Source organism: Sphaerodactylus townsendi, linkage group LG03 (assembly GCF_021028975.2).
Source record: "Sphaerodactylus townsendi isolate TG3544 linkage group LG03, MPM_Stown_v2.3, whole genome shotgun sequence".
Classification (NCBI taxonomy): Eukaryota; Metazoa; Chordata; class Lepidosauria; order Squamata; family Sphaerodactylidae; genus Sphaerodactylus; species Sphaerodactylus townsendi.
Genome location: NC_059427.1, coordinates 147782376 through 147801446, shown reverse-complemented (window position 1 = coordinate 147801446; position 19071 = coordinate 147782376). Strand labels below are relative to the sequence as shown.

The 19071-nt window shown below is 45.2% G+C and overlaps 1 protein-coding gene across 1 annotated transcript; it reads left to right on the top strand.

The window, feature by feature from the left end:
- Positions 1–1725: 1725 nt before the first annotated feature.
- On the top strand, positions 1726–7937 carry LOC125430053 (calsequestrin-2-like). Its single transcript, XM_048491740.1, has 4 exons — positions 1726–1881; positions 4843–4971; positions 7227–7331; positions 7771–7937. Exons 1-3 carry the CDS (start codon positions 1824–1826, stop codon positions 7292–7294), a joined length of 255 nt encoding a protein of 84 aa, XP_048347697.1. The 5' UTR covers positions 1726–1823; the 3' UTR covers positions 7295–7331; positions 7771–7937.
- Positions 7938–19071: the final 11134 nt, after the last annotated feature.

Here is a 19071-nt window from a genome sequence, read left to right as displayed (position 1 = left end):
CCAGGCCCTATCCTGGTGGGGTAGCAGTTGGCAAGCGGTTCCCACCTCGAAACAGCTGCTGTCAGGGGAAAGGGTAAGCTGCAAACCTCCCTGTGATTCAGGCCTCCTGATAAGTATGGAAGTGCATCAGTCTCTTTGGGTGGGTGGTAACTGAGAATGAGGCTATCCAGAAACTACACACTGAGCGTCACTGTCCTGATCCCTGATGCTCAGTTCACCTGTGTTCAAAGGGCCTTTCTTCATAGGGCACTGCTGAATCACAATGACGACAAGCCAGCTGCTCCCTTCCTTCCCCTACACTTGCCAAATCAACAGCCCTCAGGAGAAATGCCCCTTTGGGATTATGAAACTGAGGTTCAGGATTGAGGCAACCAGCGGCTGTCACAATCCTTTGCACGTCAGACTGAAACAAACCATAACTGGACACCGTTTAAACGTATCGAGAAATCACACTCTAAAAAGTTTGCATGCAGATCCCTGCTTGGTCCCTGCCCTTTGGAAAGCCTTGGACAAAAACAGTGGAAAAACTGTCATGGAAGCTTGCCAACATGAGTGCCCTGTGCAGAGGGCAAATAAGCCAACAGGAGGGGCACGAAAGCCACCGGTGGGGCAATACATGGCCCTGTAGCACCTGAATACACACGCTGCCACTGTGCCAGCACTCCTCCAGTGCAGGAACCCATGCTGGTACTTGTGAATGTCATTAATCACTATCTGCGCACACAACAGAATCCTGAAAGAACCTGTGGTCTTTTGCTTTTCTGGCAGACGTAAAGCTCAAGGAGCTAGCCATGTTAGAGCTAATTCAGGGAAACAGAGAGCAGGCCCAAGGCTCCAGGATAAGATAAGATACTCTTTGCCATTTAGATCCCAGATCTAGGTGGTCCAGGCTAGCCCAAGGTGGTTAAATCTCAGCTGCTAAGCAGGATCATCCCTGGTGAGTATTTGGATGGGAGACCACCAAGGAAGTCCAGGGATTGCTATATAGAAGCAGGCAAGGGCAAACTACATCTGCTCATCTCTGCTCCTGCCTGGATGGGAGATCACCAAGCTAGTCTGACCTCATCAGATCTCAGACACTAAGAAGGGTGTTCCAGGGGCATTCCCAGGGTTGAGCCAACTTTAGCTGGCTTCCTGTGTCCTTGTGACCCAGGAATCCCCCCGTCAACTGGTGTAGATTGACTTACAGCCGCTAAATGTGTGACACTGTAAAACTGCCTCTCCCCACTCCCACCCACTCACCCCTGGGACTGCAATGCTGATAACACAATGGCAGATTCATTACTGCATCATCTGAATTATCTAGTTCAGGGGTCTGCAACCTGCGGCTCTCCAGATGTTCATGGACTACAATTCCCATCAGTCCCTGCTAGCATGCCCAATTGGCCATGCTGGCAGGGGCTGATGGGATTTGTAGTGCTTGAACATCTGGAGAGCCGCAGGTTTCAGACCCCTGATCTAGTTAAAGCTACCTCAAGACGCCCCAATAGCCTCCTTTAGCAAGGAAAACAGGCTTCTAAAATGTTGGAACTCTTTAGGGTACAGGATTCTTCTTCTGCATAACTAACTACACTCCAAATGCAAGGTAATCTCATGTTTTTCTCAATCCTGTTTCTTTTCCTTCCTCCTCTGTGTTCGTCACTTGCTTCCTCCTTAATTTATGTGACTAATCACCCCTTCCACGTGTCCCTAGAATGCCAGAGGCTATGGCTGGGTCTTGTCACCTTTTATAAAGCACCAGAGCAAGGCTTCAGGTCTGCAGAACACCTGGATTCCTTGCAGAAAGAAAGTGTGCCTGGAAGCCCTATCAGCTTTCTTCTGCAATGAAGACCTGGCTCCTACTCGTGCTGGCAGGCGTGGCCTGTATCTTGGTAGCTGGAGGTAAGCCCAGCACTTTCTTCCATCTCTTCTTTTATGAGTCTCTTCTTTGGGACTAGCCCTTTCCAATGGTAATGAGACAGAGAGCTCTCAGCAAGTCTCCTCTTGGTTTTCAGTGAAGCCACAAAACCTTGTTCACGTCCCAACAAGCATCTTGAATAATGTATTGAATATCATGGCTCAGATCAGACGTCATGGTAAATTCTACTGGAGTTAGTATGATAGTCAGGATGGAGGCCATTCCGCTTAGCTTTTAAAGTTGGGGTTTAAAGTTGGGGTCTATCAAAAGAGGATCTCAAACCAGAATCTGAAGTTGGTTTATTGTTATTGAACTTAACTACCATATATACTCGTGTATAAGTCGACCCGAATGTAAGTCGAGGCACCTAATTTTACCACAAAAAACTGGGGAAACTTATTGACTCGAGTATAAGAGTAGGGTGGGAAATGCACCAGCTACTGGTAAATTTCAAAAATAAAAATAGATACAGTCGGGTGCTATTTGGGGGTCTCTGCCACTGACCCCCCATCTCACCAGTCCCAAGGTCTCTGCCACCGACCTCTCCATCCTGCAGCTTGTCCAGCTCACCCAGGTTGACTGGCTGTCACCCGCCGAGAGCCAGGGGCCGGCTGCTGCTGAGAAGAAGGCAGAGAAAGCAGCTGAAAGGGGGAAGGCAGAGGAGAAGGCAGAGGAGAGCGAAGCAGAGAAGGAGGCTGAGAAAGCGGTTGAAAGGGGGTGGCAGAGAAGAAGGCAGAAGTAGAGCAAAGTAGAGAAGGAGGCTGAGAAAGCGGTTGAAAGGGGGTGGCAGAGAAGAAGGCAGAAGTAGAGCGAAGTAGAGTAGGAGGCTGAGAAAGCGGCTGAAAGGGGGTGGCAGAGAAGAAGGCAGACAGAGCCGGGCGAGAAGGAGGCTGAGAAAGCGCTGTGCGGTGGCAGAGAAGAAGGCAGAAGCAGATGGCGAGAGAAGGAGGCTGAGAAAGCGCTGAAAGGGGTGGCAGAGAAGAAGGCAGAAGTAGAGAGCGGGCAGAGAAGGAAGCTGAGAAAGCGAAGGAAAGGGGTGGCAGAGAAGAAGGCAGAAGCGAGCCGGGCGCAGAGAAGGAGGCTGAGAAAGGCCGGAAAGGGTGGCAGAGAAGAAGGCAGAAGTAGCCGGCGAGAAGGCGGCTGAGAAAGCGGCTGAAAGGGGGGAGCAGTGACGTAGGAGAGATTGCAAGCAAGTTGGACCCTTATTTACCATAGTTACACTACATCATGGTTTTTATAATGCTGAATGAGGCCTCTCAGTTCACACCTTCTGCCTCACTGGACGAGTTTCTGCTAAGCAGCAAAAAAAAGGAGATAAACAGAGGATTGTCTGATAGACAGCAAGTGTCCATTGGACTAGTAAGAGGGGAACTATTACAGTGACACAGAGATTTGCATTCTTCAGCTCATTTCCTGAACTTTTAAAACAATTTCATACTTGTATATAAAACTGCTTCTTTCCTTATAACCAATATGCCTTTCCATCCTATTCCCCCGAGGAGTTTTTTTTAGCTTCTATTAATTTTTTGATTACAAAAAAAAAAACTTATTGTGTGCTTATCTAATTAGAATAGGCGAGGGGGGGCGGGGGATCACCAGAGTTCCTTAAGCTGGTGGAGATATGCATTTCTTTTAGACAGGAATAAGGCAGGATAACTGAAGAGAACCTCCAAAAAGGAATTGGGAGTTTTACTCCTTGTGATCCCTTGCCACTGGCGTAATGCCCATTGGGCAAGGTGGGCAGCTGCCCAGGGCATCACCTTGTGGGGGGGCATCAAAATGCAGGGTTCGTTTTGGGGTATTTTAGTGGTTTTCCATTTTTGGCCTGCAGGGGGCGCAGTTTTTAGGCTAGCAGCACCAAAATTACAGCGTATCATCAGGAGACTGTCCTTATGCTACCCCATAGTTTAGAGTTCAGGGAGTCCAAAGTTATGGACTCCCAAAAGGGGTGCCCCTATCCCCCTTTGTTTCCAATGGGAGCTAATAGGAGATGGGGGCTACAGTTTTGAGGATCCATAACTTTGGCCCCCCTGAACCAAACTGCAGCAAACCTGGAGGGAAGCGTTAGGGCAGTCTCCGGGTGAGACACTGAAAGATTTGGGACTGTGCCTTCAGGAATGTGCCCCAGCCTGCAACCCCCCATTGACAGAAATGCAGAAAACTCAATGCAGAACAAAGATTCTTGGCAACAATTTCACATGTTGATGGAGGTAATTCTTAGATGTATCATCACCAAAATTTCAGGGTGTGCTGAAATTGTGGTGCTGATATGTCTAAAAACTTCACCCCCTGCAGGCACCAATGTCCTGGTGCAAAAAAAATTTGGTCATGGTGGAGTGGCTGCCCATGGGGGGGGGGGGGCATCCAACTCAGGTTTTGCCCAGGGCTACAGTTTGCCCAGGGCTGCCTCATTACGCCCCTGTCCCTTGCCTTCACGACAACCTATTAAAGGCTGTTTCAGTCATGGCAACCACACTCAGTGCAGACAGTGCCTTGTTTTTCATCAACTGCCCAGAATCGTGCTGACAGATGCTAAGACCCCTCTAACCTCCCCCATGATGCACAGAAGGACAGATTCAGCTGAATGCTGCCTATCAAGAAAAGAACCCCTGTCCAGGCTCTCTGGGCATATATACCTGATCAGTGGCTATTTTAGCCAGCTTGTAGCTCTGAGCATGACTCCTTGGTGTGTTTGGTCAACATGCAGAGAGGGATATTGGGGGATGGATCTTTAGAAGGCAGGTTCAGACATTTCCTCCATGCTCGGACATGGCAGTGATGAGCCATCAATCATGTGGAGGCAGGAGGATGAGGGCAACAGTTTAGGCCATCTTTATCTCTCCATGTGTTGAGTGAGCATGAGTGGAGGGTCAGATACTTGGGGCTTTTATACACAGAGAAAAGCAAATCTGGATTAATTCATCGAAAATGACTTTTTCTCCTAGCTTTAGCCGATGACGATGACAGTAAGGATGACACTAAGGATGACAGCAAGGAAAACAGCAAGGACGACAGCAGAGGCAACAATGATGATGGCGACAATGATGACAAGGATGACAAAAGTGACAATTATTGTGAGAATCATGGAAACGTATTATTGGTTGAATATGGTTGTATAGCAGCATAAACTAATACATTCATACAAGTTATGGACCAGAGGGCAATCACACGGGGGGGGGGATGAATGATAGGGAGCCCCCTCCCATCAATGCTCTCTAGGAAACTCTGAGCTCTTTGAGGCTTGTACAGGCCCATTATCCTACCCTCCCCTTCACCCCCCAAAAAAGGTTGGTTATTTTTTCCTTTTAACTGAGTGGTTCTATAACATCTTGAATTGGGACCCACTTTTTGATTGACTGTGTTTTGGCAGGCAACTAGAGAAAAACAACGCTTGACATTGCTATTTGCTCTGTGAAGTGAAAACACAAGTAACAACAGCATGCTTGTGTTTCTTTTCTAACACAGTACAAATAGCAACTTCCTGTGAGAAGGATTTAGACTTTAAAACACAGCTTGAGGAAGAGTTAACATGTTTCTTCTCCAGCACTTGGGTCACACACACCCCTCCTGCAGCAGCATTCCCTTTGGGGGAAAAGCCAGGCAGAGTTTGATCATAGGCCTTCCACTGAACAGGAGTAGAAGAAGTGAGGAAAGCCTTAGCTAATGAGTTGAAGCCCTCCCCCCACCCCCCACCCCAAAGTGTCTCTTGATTGAATAAGCCAGACAGATATGGAGACCCAAGATATGTTGTTGTTTTCTTTCATGATCTGCTGGATCTTTGTTGCACTGCAGTTGTCGTTCTGCGCTCCCTTGGGTAGCTTTTGGGACAAAAGTGAAATGTAAAGAAACAAAACTTCATATTTTAATATCCTAGTGTCCTATCTGAAATGCTTAGTTCAAAGGTAATGTGGTTGTATGCGGAGATAAACAGAGAGGTAAGGAGATAGAAACAAAAATAAAATTCCAGTTCCTGCCGATGTGTATTTTTATCTGCAAGAAGTAAGATGCATAAAAGTTGTCACACACACAGGCCCAATTTTTTAAAAAAATAATTTAATGTGGATCGTGGTAGAAACACTTCTGATAATATAGATGCTATTGTTGAATGAAAAAATCTATTCATAACAGTCGCCTGGCAAGTTTGGCAAGATCCTTGAAACAAGCTTGGTTGGCCTCCTATTCATTTACTTACTGTGTACTTATTTCCCACCCATCACCAAAGTCCCAAGTACAAAACTAGAGGGACTTTTGTTCTGAACCAGCAAGGTTCTTGTTATATATTGTTGAGTAATCTTGGCCAGTCCAATTCCAATTCCAAAGCCTTTGTTGGCATTATAAATTACAGAGTTAGTAAAAGGGGGCATTTATCCACTAACTGAGACATTAAAATATTAAAATACATTAAAACAACGTTGAACATTCACAACCTTCACGCACATATAAAATAATTTAGCTGTTACTACTATGTAGGCAATGATTGCGCCTGACCAAATAGTTCCTCAAAAAAACTCGCAACATTCTCACATAATGGATCCACAGGAACCGCTTGAGTAGAAAATTCACAGTAGATGGTAGCCTGACATCGTTTGAGCTCTCTATCAACGGACAGATGTATATAGAGTGTAACAACTCGTACATTGGACATTCCAATAGTACATGTTGAACAGTCTCAACAACGGCCATATTACATTGGCATAACCTGTTCTCATATGGAGTGTTATTATACCTGCCAAGAGTCATAGCGTTAGGCAGAGCTGCTAAAACGAAGCCAAAGTGTAATGCCTCTGTTGTTTGGGATTGCACAAAATGTACAAATAGTTGGCACAATGGTCTGATCGGACAATTCCCAAGGCCTGTGGAGAGCAGCTTTTCCCCCCCTCCTGCACCATTTCCAGTTTCTCTCTTTCAACTAAAACAGATTTAATTTCATTATGAATTCTGACTTGGCCAGTCCTATTTGACTGTTTTCTGTATTATTATTATTATTGTTGTTGTTGTTGTTGTTGTTGTTGTTGTTGTTGTTGTTTAGATTTAATTAACCGCCCACCCCAAACCATTTATATCCTTTAGTTTTAAATAACGTATACAATTCTTTGAGTAACCATTAACATCGATTTTACAAAGAGAAATTGCGTGACATTGCTTGAAAAAAAATCTCCCTAAAGCATGAAATTCAGGACCCATTATATCAAAAGATAAAAGAAGGTGCAAGTAAAAACTCAAAAGCCAAAAAAACCTCCCCAGTTCTCTCTCTTCGTTCATATACAGAGTTTGGAGTTGGGATTGGGGTTCCACAATCCATCCGGCACTTATTTCTTTCTGATTACAGATCTCAAGATAAAAACAAAGGAAAAATGCATAAAAGTTGGCAACAAAAATCTGTGTCGTCCAGCATAACAGACCTACTACAATAACTGGCTACATGCTTTAAGAGGTAAAAACCTTTCAGTGCTATGGAACTTTTGAGGTCTGGATATTCTATTTCTATATTCTATTTACAATATGGGGAGAGGATCGGAACACCTCTTGACTCCAACACATCCCACCTGGGTGACCTTGGACTAGTCACAGTCCTTCGGAACTCTCTCAGCCCCACCTCCCTCCCTGGGTGTTTGTTGCAAGGGCAGAAGGGAAAGCAGATAGTAAGCCCCTTTGAGTCTCCTGTTGAATAGAAAGGGGGAGGGGTATAAATCCAAACTCTTCTTCTTTGTCTTCTTCTTGATCTTGCTCACTCTCCCTCATTACATTTACTTTTAACTTTCAAAAAATACTACAGGAGATCCTGTATGTTGTTGTTTTTTTGTCAGTACACACTGACTGAATCTGTGATTCAGGTTTCACAATATTTCTGTGCTAATCTCTTTCTGATGCAGATTCTGAGGGGAAAAGAGACAGAGGAGATCATGCATCTGATTTGACAAGAAACACGTTGGACTTGCACTAACCAGTCTGTGATGGAATGAGTGAAAACTGTTCCCTTCTGTGGAAGTTCTATGAAGACACCATATACAAAATAAAGAAAGAAAGAAGCCTGTTATTGTCAAATAAATAAATAAGCAAAAAAATGTCCCAAGTCCTGCTTTGTGTGCAGTTTACTTGATCCTTTGTGCTGTTGGACACTGTGTGTAAAGTGCCACCAAGTCATAGCCAACTTGCAGTGATTCTGTCGGGGTTTCCAAGGAAAGAGACATTCAGAGTTGATTTGCCATGGCCTCCCTATTTGTACTAATCCTGGACTTTCTTGGAGGTCTTCCAAGTAAGTATGAACCAGGGACATCCCCTCTTAGCTTCTCTGATGAGTGGGGGGGGGGGACTGGACAATTGTGGGGGGGGGGACTGGACAATTGTTTAAGGTAGAAGCACCAAATTTGCAGCATTCTAATAGAGGATGCATAGGGGCACCCTGTTTGGGGCTCTATAACGTTGGATCTCTGACCCAATTGCTGCCAAACTTTGGAGGTTCTTCTACGAAGGGACACTAGCAACTGTGCTGCAAATTTGGTGCCTCTACCTTAAAAATAGCCATTCCAGAGCTCTGAGAAAAAATTCTCATAGGTCGAATCCCCACTACCATCTTTGCCAGGTTTCAGAACACAAACCAACCAGGTTTGAGGGACAACCTCCCCATTGCTTGCTTGGCAGATTCCGTTTCTGGTGCTCGTTCTCCCCGTTAATCTGCGTTCTGGCAGGACCTGGTTGCAAGTGGCATAGGTTCAGCGCTGATCCGAGAGGAGGGATGAGGGTTGAAACCCTGACTCATTTCTCTCCCTAGAGTGTGATGCAGAATTCGGGCAACCAATCAGCACTGTGATGCACACGCAGCCTTTCCTTGGTTTCATTTCCATTTTTGCGATCGGCCAGCAGAAGGGGATGCAAACATTAAACAGTCAAACACGTAACTTTAAATCGTTCATGATTTACACAGGTAACGATTAACTGTTTGCACAGTTAAACAGTTAAACGTTAAACTTTTACACGCTGGTGTTTTTTTTTATCACGCCCTTACAATGTACGTTTCTGCAGTGGGAAAAGGTCCTGCCCCATCAAGGCACGCCAGCTAATCAGGGGAGACCGGTGAAGCTAGCTCACCTGGTAGTGGGGATTGCTAAGAGTTCTGCAAACTGGTGTGTCTGCCGTGTGCTCGCTGCGGTGGGGAGGGAGAAACTCTGATGAAGAGGACACAGTTTCACAATGAACAGGTTTGGATCTGTGTGCAAATTTCAAGTGGGGATTCGACCACGGTGGCTTACAATAAAAACAGACACAATAAATACAACAAATGAAAACATTAAACCATCATAAAATCTAAATATGACGGATGGTGTGGCCCAGGAATTCTTCAGACGTGCTGGGCAGATCCATGCTGCTCCCCAGCAAAACCTGAATTCTTTTCTTATGTGTTTCGGGCCTTAGGGATATCACAGGGTACCTTCCACCCTGAACAGTTCCTGGTGTGTTTCCAGAGGCCGCTGTGTCTGTCTGCCACAGCACTGATAAACAGGAGACCACTAACAGCATTTTATTCCGGTGTGCACTTTTGCGAACTAGACCAGAGCAACCTTCTGCTCAGAGAAGGGTCTCTGTAAGGTCTCATCCAAAGGTTTACCTATCTCCTGCAGTTACAACAGATCTCCAGACAGATCTCTGGGAGAATATGGCTGCTTTGGAAGGTGGATTCTATGGCATTGTGCCCCCAACCAGAATCTCCCAGCTTGGAGCTGGCAAACTTCGATGGACTTCACCCCATGACTTCATTCTCAGGCAACAAACTTGCCTGTCCTAACTGGAGAGAAATGGGAACTAGCCTGAACTATTGGGGAAGGTTTTTTTAAAAAAATGCACATTCAATTATGCAGACACCAAAAAAGTGCAACCGACCAATCTGTGGCCACGGGCAGATAAGCAGCTGCTTCCAGCTCAGAGGATCTGTTACCGCGCTGCTCTTGGTAACTTTTACTAACTCCAAAGTACTCAGCTCTTGGCAGCGCCCAGGAACCCAAGCAAGACCCGACACGGCGAGTATAATAAACAAAGAAGGTTTATTGAGATGCTGACCTAAGTGTCAGCACCTCCGTTCCACACAGCCACTGCCTAGCAGCCTTACAACATCTTAAATACACTTTCTCCCGTCGGGAGGCCAGGAGAACTCAAGACAGCCCACCACCATTCATTAACAAAAATCAAAACAACCAATCATGCATTTGCGACATGCAGGAACCAATCAGAGTTCGATAGGCATCTCCTTCTTGGGTTTCGCGCCAGAGTAGGGCGAGGCGATGGCGTATGTTCCCTGGCGGAGAATCACAAAGGGTCCTTCCAGGTGTTCGGGTCAGGAAATGGAGCTTGATGACGATGGCCCCTTTATCTGCCTGCTGACGGGATTTGGCAGGGCGAGGCGCTTTCTCCGAGATCCTCTTTGTGTGCCTCATCAGGGACCTTTACACTGAAAGGGCTGGGCTCAGGTGGGTTGCAGGTGGATTCCTGCCTTGAGCCAAGGAGGTTCCACGCAGGCACAGGTACAGAGAAAATTATAAAACCTATTACCTATCTAATGGCTGGTTGGCTTCTACCTAACTAACACAAATATAAAACATGGTTTAATCCTTAGTCAAAACAAAAATCCAGAAGTGGAACGAGTTTACTTCTGGCCTCGCTTATCAGATCCGGGCTGTCTGGCAAGAGATAATGGGGACATTCACAAGCAAACCCCTTAGCTGTGTGTTCCCCTGCAAGGCCTCAGGCCTCTATTCCACTAGGCTGGTATTTTTTTTCAAGGGGCCCAGCAGAAAGCAGACAACAGGAATTCAACCCTCACGCCAAATGTATTTGGTTCTCGGGCCGATTGCACTGATTGGCTGGAAACGCCATGAACCCCTAATAATACACGCGAAGCGCTTCCTTCTTATGAAGTGCAGAGCTTTGGACACTAACCGGCCCTGCTAAACCGCGACGCGATGCCAGCCTGACAGCTACCTCGAAGGCGTGCAACTAATTCTCCTGTTCCCTGGGCCATTCTTATTTCTAGGTGCAATACAACCAACAAAAAAAATTGGACTGGAAAAAAGTCAGAAGGGTCCCGAAGCGCGGGTCTTTCTCTGACGTTTGGAGCAAAATCAGCAATTCTCTGAAAGATGCAGACGTTAGAAAGGAATGTTGTGTCCGGGCCTCTGCCCCGCCATTCAGATCAGCAAATACAGCCTAGGGCAGCATACTGCATGGTTAATTTCTCATCTGAGTTATAAAAGCAGCCACTCCAAGAGTCTCCCCACCCTCTGCTGGTTCAACTTGCCAGTTGGGCTTATGTCTGGCGAGATTTCAGTGGTCTCTCGCAGGGCAGAGAAAAACAGCAGGCGGGATGAAAATGCAAGATCAAGGCCAAGGCCAAGGCAAGGAAGAGAGAACGACTCATGCCCCTTCCTCGCACTATGCAGAAATAATGCCTTTCCAGAGAGTCCGAGGAGAACTGTGACTGGCCCGAGGTCACCCAGCAGGCTTCATGTGTGTAGGGAGTGGGGAATCCAACTTGGCTCTCCAGATTAGAGTCCATCTGCTGTTAACCCCTGCACCACACAGGGAATATTATGGGATGAGTTATAACCTGATCTTGGTTGCCAGCACATCCCAATTCTTAAGAATCTTGTCTAGCTTTTTTCATAGCCTTGGAAACAACAGTAAAAACAAGGGTGTTCTTTGTCATCCTTGTGAAGTCAGCCAGACTGTCATGATCAGCTTGTTTGATCCTGCCAGTGTTTCTCCTGCCTCGGCCCTGGGACCTGCCTTCAGTCTAGACCCTCACCCCCCTCCTTTCCTTTTCTCAGACCCGTTCTCAGCTTGTTAACCACCTGCTATTGCAGATCCCTCAGTCATGTGGAATGGAGGTTGCTTTGACCCTGGTAGGGGAGGGTGGGTTCTCCTTCCAGCAGACCGTGGGAGTGGAGAGGTGCCAGAGCTGGCCGGTGGGGCGGGGTGACAGAAGGTAGGGTGAGGTGGAGTGTAATCAAACTTGTGTAACCTCAGCTTGTGGGTTCTGTGGGGCAGTACTTGGAAGGAGTTGCAAAGAACCAAATTTAAACAAAACAGTTTACTTCTCTTTACAAATAACATTAAACATCAACATTTAACATTACAATTCAAGGTCTCCACCAGGTTGCATTTCAACTCCTTCTAGTTACAGTCTACTGACACTGCTAGGCCCGATTCTTCTTTGTAAGTGGGTTGGCTCCTGACGGCTCCAAGGGCTTGCTGAACAGGACGCGACATGATGAAGGTTTCCAGGAGAACTCTCACCCATTACAACCATTAAAAAAGAAACTCCTAACAAGGTGTCAAGGGCTTATACAACCATAACCGAAGTCTGGTAGCCTTGTCTTCTCCGAAGAGCTCTGCAGCCTTTCTGCTGCTCTGAGTCTCCACCCCTTACTGGTTCAACCCATTCTGGGCATGGGGTTGGCACTTGCAATATTGGCTATCCTTAGTTCTGGCAACAGATGTCCAAATGCTTCTTTTCCTGATGCTGTTTTCGATAATATAGAAATCAACTGAAACCCAAAGAGTCTTGTTATTGAACAGTCTGGGGTACAATGCTGGTTTCAGTTGATTTCTTTATCAATGGATGAAAATTTTGGCCCAGCGCAGAGCGGAAATGTGCTGTAATGATTAATGCCAGACTGGCGAGACCAGAGTCCCTGTCCCCTGGTGCCCTGGAAGCCACTGGATGACTTCAGTCTTTGGGTGATGGTTGGGATTAAATGGAAGGAACCATCCGGAGGAGGACTGCCCTGAGCCCCTAGGAGGAAGAATAGCTACTAGGGTGAAAAGGAGATGGCAATGGTGAGGCCCTCCCACCCCACAAAGCTGCCGCTATGTGCACACAGAGGCCACTGAAGGGTGCTCCGTGACTTTAACTTCCCAGGGATAACGGTAAACCAGAGGCATACCTAGGCTTAACTGGAGCCCTGGGCAAAACCTGAGTTTGATGCCCCCCATGGGCGGCCCCCTCCCCCACCGTGACCAAACAATGATTTTTTCCACCAGGTCTTTTCAAAGTCACCGTCACATTATAGAACATGCCCCAACTCACAAATCTGAACACAGAAATGGGCCATGCCACTCAGCATAAATAATTTCTAAAAAATGCTTTCAAAATGTTTTATTACTGCTATGAAAACATTTTATGGTGTTGTATCCCAGTCTCCCCTCAATTGTGGGAAACATGCATCACTTTCAATGTTATTTAAAGCCCAGATTCTCTTTTAAAGGTGGACTTTAAAAGGAGTTATCTGGGCTCCCTAGTTTAAAACAAGTGATGCTGGAATCCAATTCTCAAACAGCATCATTTTTTCAATGGTAAAGTTTAAAACTAGGGAGCCCAGATTAATCCTTTTTTAAATCCACCTTATAAAGGGAGAATCTGAGGTTCTAGATTTAAACAACATTGAAAGTGATGCTATTTTGGGATGGATTATCCCCCACCCTGAAACAGCATCCCTTTCAATGTTAAAACTGGGGGCCTCAGATTCTCCCTTTAAATCCATGGTGAAGGGGGTGGATTTAACAATAACAATAACAACAACAACAGCAACAGCAACAGCAACAGCAACAGCAACAGCAACATTTATTAGGCATTGAGAGAAAGAAAGAAAGAAAGAAAGAAAGAAAGAAAGAAAGAAAGAAAGAAAGAAAGAAAGAAAGAAAGAAAGAAAGAAAGAAAGAAAGAAAGAGAAGAAAAGAAAGAAAACAAGCATTGGCAGGGAGTGGATTTAAAAAAGAGAACTGGGAAATTTAGGGGGGTAATTCCTGTTGTCAGGGGTGCAATTATTAATATAGCAGCACCAAAAGTATCCCTCAGAGACTATCTTCATGAGACCCTACTGATAATTATGCCACCCAGTTTGAGTGAAGTGAAGTTTGGTTTTGGGGGGGGAGAGTTATGGACCCTCAAAGGGAATTGTAACCCCCATCTCCTATTAGCCCTACTGGAAACAATGGGAGATGGGGAGCACTCCCTTTAGGAGTCCATAAATTTGGACTCCTAAACCAAAACCTCACCAAACCTGGGAAATGATATTATCAGGAGAGTCTCCCAAAAAACTCCTGAATTTGTGCTGCTGCTAGCCTAAAAAACTTTTATACCCGTCCCCCTGCAGGAACCAAAAAATGGAAAAAAAAAACTACTGAAAAATACCAAAATCCCCCACAAATCCAGAGCCTGCAATTTTGTCACCCCACCACAGCAGGTGGTGCCCTGGAGCAGCTGCCCACTTTGCCCCAATGGAGGAGGAACACCTCTGACTTTTGAATTTGAGAAATCCAGGGAATTAAAGGCTCATGCAAAAAAAGGTTCTACTCTCCCTCTCCCTTGGTATCCCATACAGCCATGGCCAGATATCCTGTTCAACTCTTTCCTGATCCAAGGAGCACTGACCGTGCACATCCACTTCACCAAATGCAGTGTGGCCTTTCCCTTCTGCTTTGAGGGATGGAAGAGGCTCCAAAACACCACATAGCTTAGCCGCTTTTGCAGCTGAAAACTGCAGAAACTGTCCACCATGTTCTGTATTAAGTGCAGCTCTTCACAATAACAGGCCAGAACAAAGTTCCACTCAACCTTATTGATAGGAAGCTTAGAAGCGTTGGGACACAATTCAGCAGAAGACAGTTTTGTTTAAAGATGGTTTGTTGATGACCATTTATTATATTTTATTTTATTTTAATATTTTATTTTAAATCTTTGTACTATTCCATTAAAGCTTATCTGCATCTGTATCGATCTGAAGTCCCTCCCTCCTCTCCTCCCCTCACCCTTGCTCCTCTCCAGGCTCTTGCAGCCCCAAATTTCCAGGTATTGTTCCCAATATACAACTGGAAGGAATAGTAGTGTACATGTTAACCTGTCATGAGAGAAAACAACATACATTTGGTTTCTGATAGGTTTCTCCGGGCTGTGTGGCCGTGGTCTGGTGGATCTTGTTCCCTAACTTGTTTCACCTGCATCTGTGGCTGGCATCTTCAGAGGGTGTATCATGAGAGAAGTCTTTTTTTCTCAATTTTTTCAATAGAAGCCTTCCTTTATTGGCATACAGAGCATACAATATAAATACAGTTAAAATTAGCTAGGGATAAAACTTCACACTGGATCATAAGTTCAGCCTGCCACAAACCTCAGCCAGAAATTTTGCCACTGCGCAGACAACAGTCGAGGTCATTGCAGTTTAAAAAAGAGCATATTGACTTTATCAAGAAGCTCTGTCCAGGGTTTTCATAGAGTCAATGAGTTTTGTACTAATAAGCTGGATCTTGGTTTCTGAGTAAAAGTGGGCAGTGGAGGAGAACAGCGCCATTGGAATCCAACTGCCCTGGGCTGCAAGGGGCAAAGCCTCTTATCGCTTAGTAGACCGCCTTGAGTCTTCCCCTATGGAGCGAGGATGGCACTTAATGTTAAACCTAGCCAAAGCATGCTTAAGGCTCTCTCCTATATACATATAGGGTTGGTAGAGTGCTCATGCGATATAGTATAGGCTGGGTTTCCCTGCACAAATGGAATTGCCGCGTTCATTTGGCTGAGCAGGATTTGTTGGCCACCTCTTCGAGAGGTGTATCACAGAGAGAAGTCTGTTATAAGCGAAGTCTGGACACAGTGTATAACAGACTTCTCTCTGTGATACACCTCTGAAGATACCAGCCACAGATGCAGGTGAAACATTAGGAACAAGACCTACCAGACCACGGCCACGCAGCCCAGAAAACCCACAACAACCAATATCCCATGGACAATATACCACACTAAACTTTCCCTTCTCACTTAGACACAGTGTGAAACAGACTTTTCTCTGTGATACACCTCTGAAGATGCCAGCCACAGATGCAGGCGAAACGTTAGGAACAAAATCCACCATACCATGGCCACACAGCCCGGAAAACCCACCATAACCAGTTGACTCCGGCCGTGAAAGCCTTCGACAATACAACATACATTTCTTATTTGATAACCCCATACTAAAGTATTTTATCTTTTCTCAATTTTAAATCCTGTTTAAGTCATTAATTCTATTTGGTCTCACAGAGTCATCATTTTAGTTATAACCCTTGACTTTGGCTTATTAATTTTAAACTCCTAACAAGCACTAAACTCTCTCAGCATAAGCCAAACTAATAGTTCGTAGGATACTTCTACAAGGAGTTTCCAGAATTAACACCCCGATTCAGTAGGAAATGGCTACCGATTAGTATAAGTCTTCAGGCACATTTCAGCAGTGTTTCAGCTACTTGGTAGAATTTTACATATATGACTATCCGGGTTGGTGGTGGCAGGGCGAAAGGTGGAGTGGGAAGATTTTAATAACGTACAAGCATACAGTTATGACATCCACACACTAGATTCCAATATGTTGACAGCACACCCACACAAAAAATATTCCTTGAGATCCCTCCTGAAGAATTGCCAGCCACAGATGCAGGCAGTGAAAGCGTCAGGGAGAGGAATGCTAAGCTAGAACAACGGCCATACAGCCGGAAAGCCACACAGCACCCAAGAGTGATTCCGACCATTGAAAGCCTTCTGACAATACATTCCTTGGCGAGCTCTCTACACTTGAAGTCTATATGGTTGAGAGCTGGGTTTTATTGATCCCTGGTGTATGTTGCAGATTTGTGTTGGGGTGTTACTAGTTAAGATGCAGAAGACCTGAATCAGGATCTCTTGTTTTGTTTTCAGCTTTGTCTGATTAAGTTCGAAGCTCAGCTGCGGTGGGAAAGGGGAAGTACCAGATCAAAACCCAGGAGTCCCTTTTGGGGAGGGAGTGCAGCACATTTTTAAGTCTGAATATTAATAATTATTTGTCTTGTAGGGGAAAAAAATAATACAGGCATAACACAATTACTTGGTTTAGGTTTTTTCTTAAACACCACAGATTAAAGGGGCATTCTGTGCAGTGTGTGGGGGTGAGGGTTGGGGAAGGAGAAGAAGAAGAAGAAGAAGAAGAAGAAGAAGAAGAAGAAGAAGAAGAAGAAGAAGAAGAAGAAGAAGAAGAAGAAGAAGAAGAAGAAGAAGAAGAAGAAGAAGAAGAAGAAGAAGAAGAAGAAGAAGAAGAGGAGGAGGAGGAGGAGGAGGAGTTTGGATTTATATCCCCCTTTCTCTCCTGTAGGAGACTAAAGGGGCTTACAAATCTCCTTGCTCCTTCCCTCACAACAAACACCCTGTGAGGTAGGTGGGGCTGAGAGAGCTCCGAAGCTGTGACTAGCCCATGGGTCACCCAGCTGGCTGTGTGGGAGTGTACAGGCTAATCTGAATTCCCCAGATAAGCCTTCACAGCTCAGGCGGCAGAGCCGGGAGAATCAAACCCAGTTCCTCCAGGGCTCTTAACCTCCTACACCACTGCTGCTGGCGAGGAGGTTGCCCAGTGATTTTAAGTCTGAAAAATCCTTGAGAACTCTTGTGATCAACCATACAGAGAAATCCTGTTTAATAACAACTTTTATTTTTGAAAATAGGAAACATTATAACATGTGGAGTACAACTTCTTATATTTGCATTCTCCTTTTCCCTCATATAGGAAGATGTCCACTTTTTTCATTTTCTAAACAGAGCATTGGAAATTCCACCATACCCTGTTCACTACAGAGTTAAAGGGATAAGCTTTACTTGTAGAGAACTGTAAAATAGGCCTGGAAGTAGTTCAGTCTCATCATCAGATCTTTAGGAAGCTAAGAGGGGATGTCCCTGGTTCATACTTCAGTTGGAGGGACCTCCAAGGAAGTCCAGGATCACTACAAAGAGGGAGGCCATGGCAAATTAATCCTTGGAATCGCCTTCTCTCTCATGGAAACCCTACAGAATCACTGCAAGCTGAGCTGTGACTTGGTGGCACTTTACACACAGTGTCCAACAGCACCAAGGATCAAGTAAACTGCACACAAAGCAGGACTTGGGACATTTTTTTTTTGTTTATTTATTTATTTGACAATAACAGCCTTATTTCTTTGCTTATTTTGTATATAGTACCTTCATAGAACGCTTCCACAGAAAGCGAGCAGCTTTTCACTCATTCCATCACAAGCTGGTTAGTGTACATCCAATGTAAGTTTCTTTGCCAAATTCAGATCGCATGATCTCCTCTGTCTCTTTCCCTTCTGTGAAGATCTGCATCAGAAAGAGATTAGCACAGAAATATTGTGAAACACAGCTTCCAATCGAGTGTGTACTGACAAAAAAAAAAATATATAACATATTTTATCAGGATCTTCTGCATAGTATTTTTAAACGGTAAAAGTAGGTGTAGTGAGGGAGAGTAGGATGAAATTCAAGCTTCACGCCGAGAGGAGAGTCTCGATCTTCTCTTATAGTAAATAGAAAATCCAGGGCTTTCTCTCTCTGTGCTTGTGCATATAAGAATGGTTTGTATTGGCTGGGAAACATCACTACCTAAGGGAAGCTTCGTGATCTCGGGACCGTGAATCTCACCCCACATCGCCCCAATACGGCCTCTTCGCTCAGCAGGAAGGCCAATCTACTGGTGGTCCCTCGGCTCCCTCGGGATGATAATCCCAGTTGGTTTCCACGCTGCGGGCCATTGGGGCCTCACAGCTCCTGGCTCCAGCCTGAATGCAGGAACAGCTCTTCCACCAGCTGTCCAGGGCACCCTGGCGGGACCTCACAGAATTCGCGCCCAGGGGCCTGTGTAAAGACAGAGCTGTTCTAAATGGGCACTTTGGAGGTACTCCAGCCGCTGATAATGGTGCCCCCCCCCCCATGGCCTTTTACATCTCATGCCTTGTCACCTTGGGATTTGTTGTCCTTCCTCTCTCTACAAGATGGTTTGGAAAATGAGACTGTCGGACGCCTTCCATCTTTACAAAGTAATTTAACTATTATAGTTAGTCTCTTTATTTTACTGCTGCTTTTTAAAGGTTTTTAGTTGTTTTTTAGCCATACACGATGGTTATTATAGTTGTACAATTGTACACTTCCAAGAGTCCTGATGTAATGGGGCTGTCTAGAACTCGAAAAAATAAATAAATAATAAATAATAAATAAATATCTCCAGATGCTCAAAATGAACATCCTGTCACAATCCCTTTTTTTTTATGAATAGGAAGAATTATGTTACAGCATGTAGGGATGGACCTAGCTAGGTTTTCAGCTGATCAGAAAGGAATGAGGTGGTCACCAATGTCTT

Coding starts and splice junctions, on each gene's coding strand:
- LOC125430053 (XM_048491740.1), top strand. CDS start 1,824: ATGAAGACCTGGCTCCTACTCGTGCTGGCAGGCGTGGCCTGTATCTTG. Junction 1,882..4,842: donor CTGTATCTTGGTAGCTGGAG/GTAAGCCCAGCA, acceptor TTTTTCTCCTAG/CTTTAGCCGATGACGATGAC. Junction 4,972..7,226: donor TGACAAAAGTGACAATTATT/GTGAGAATCATG, acceptor TTCTGATTACAG/ATCTCAAGATAAAAACAAAG.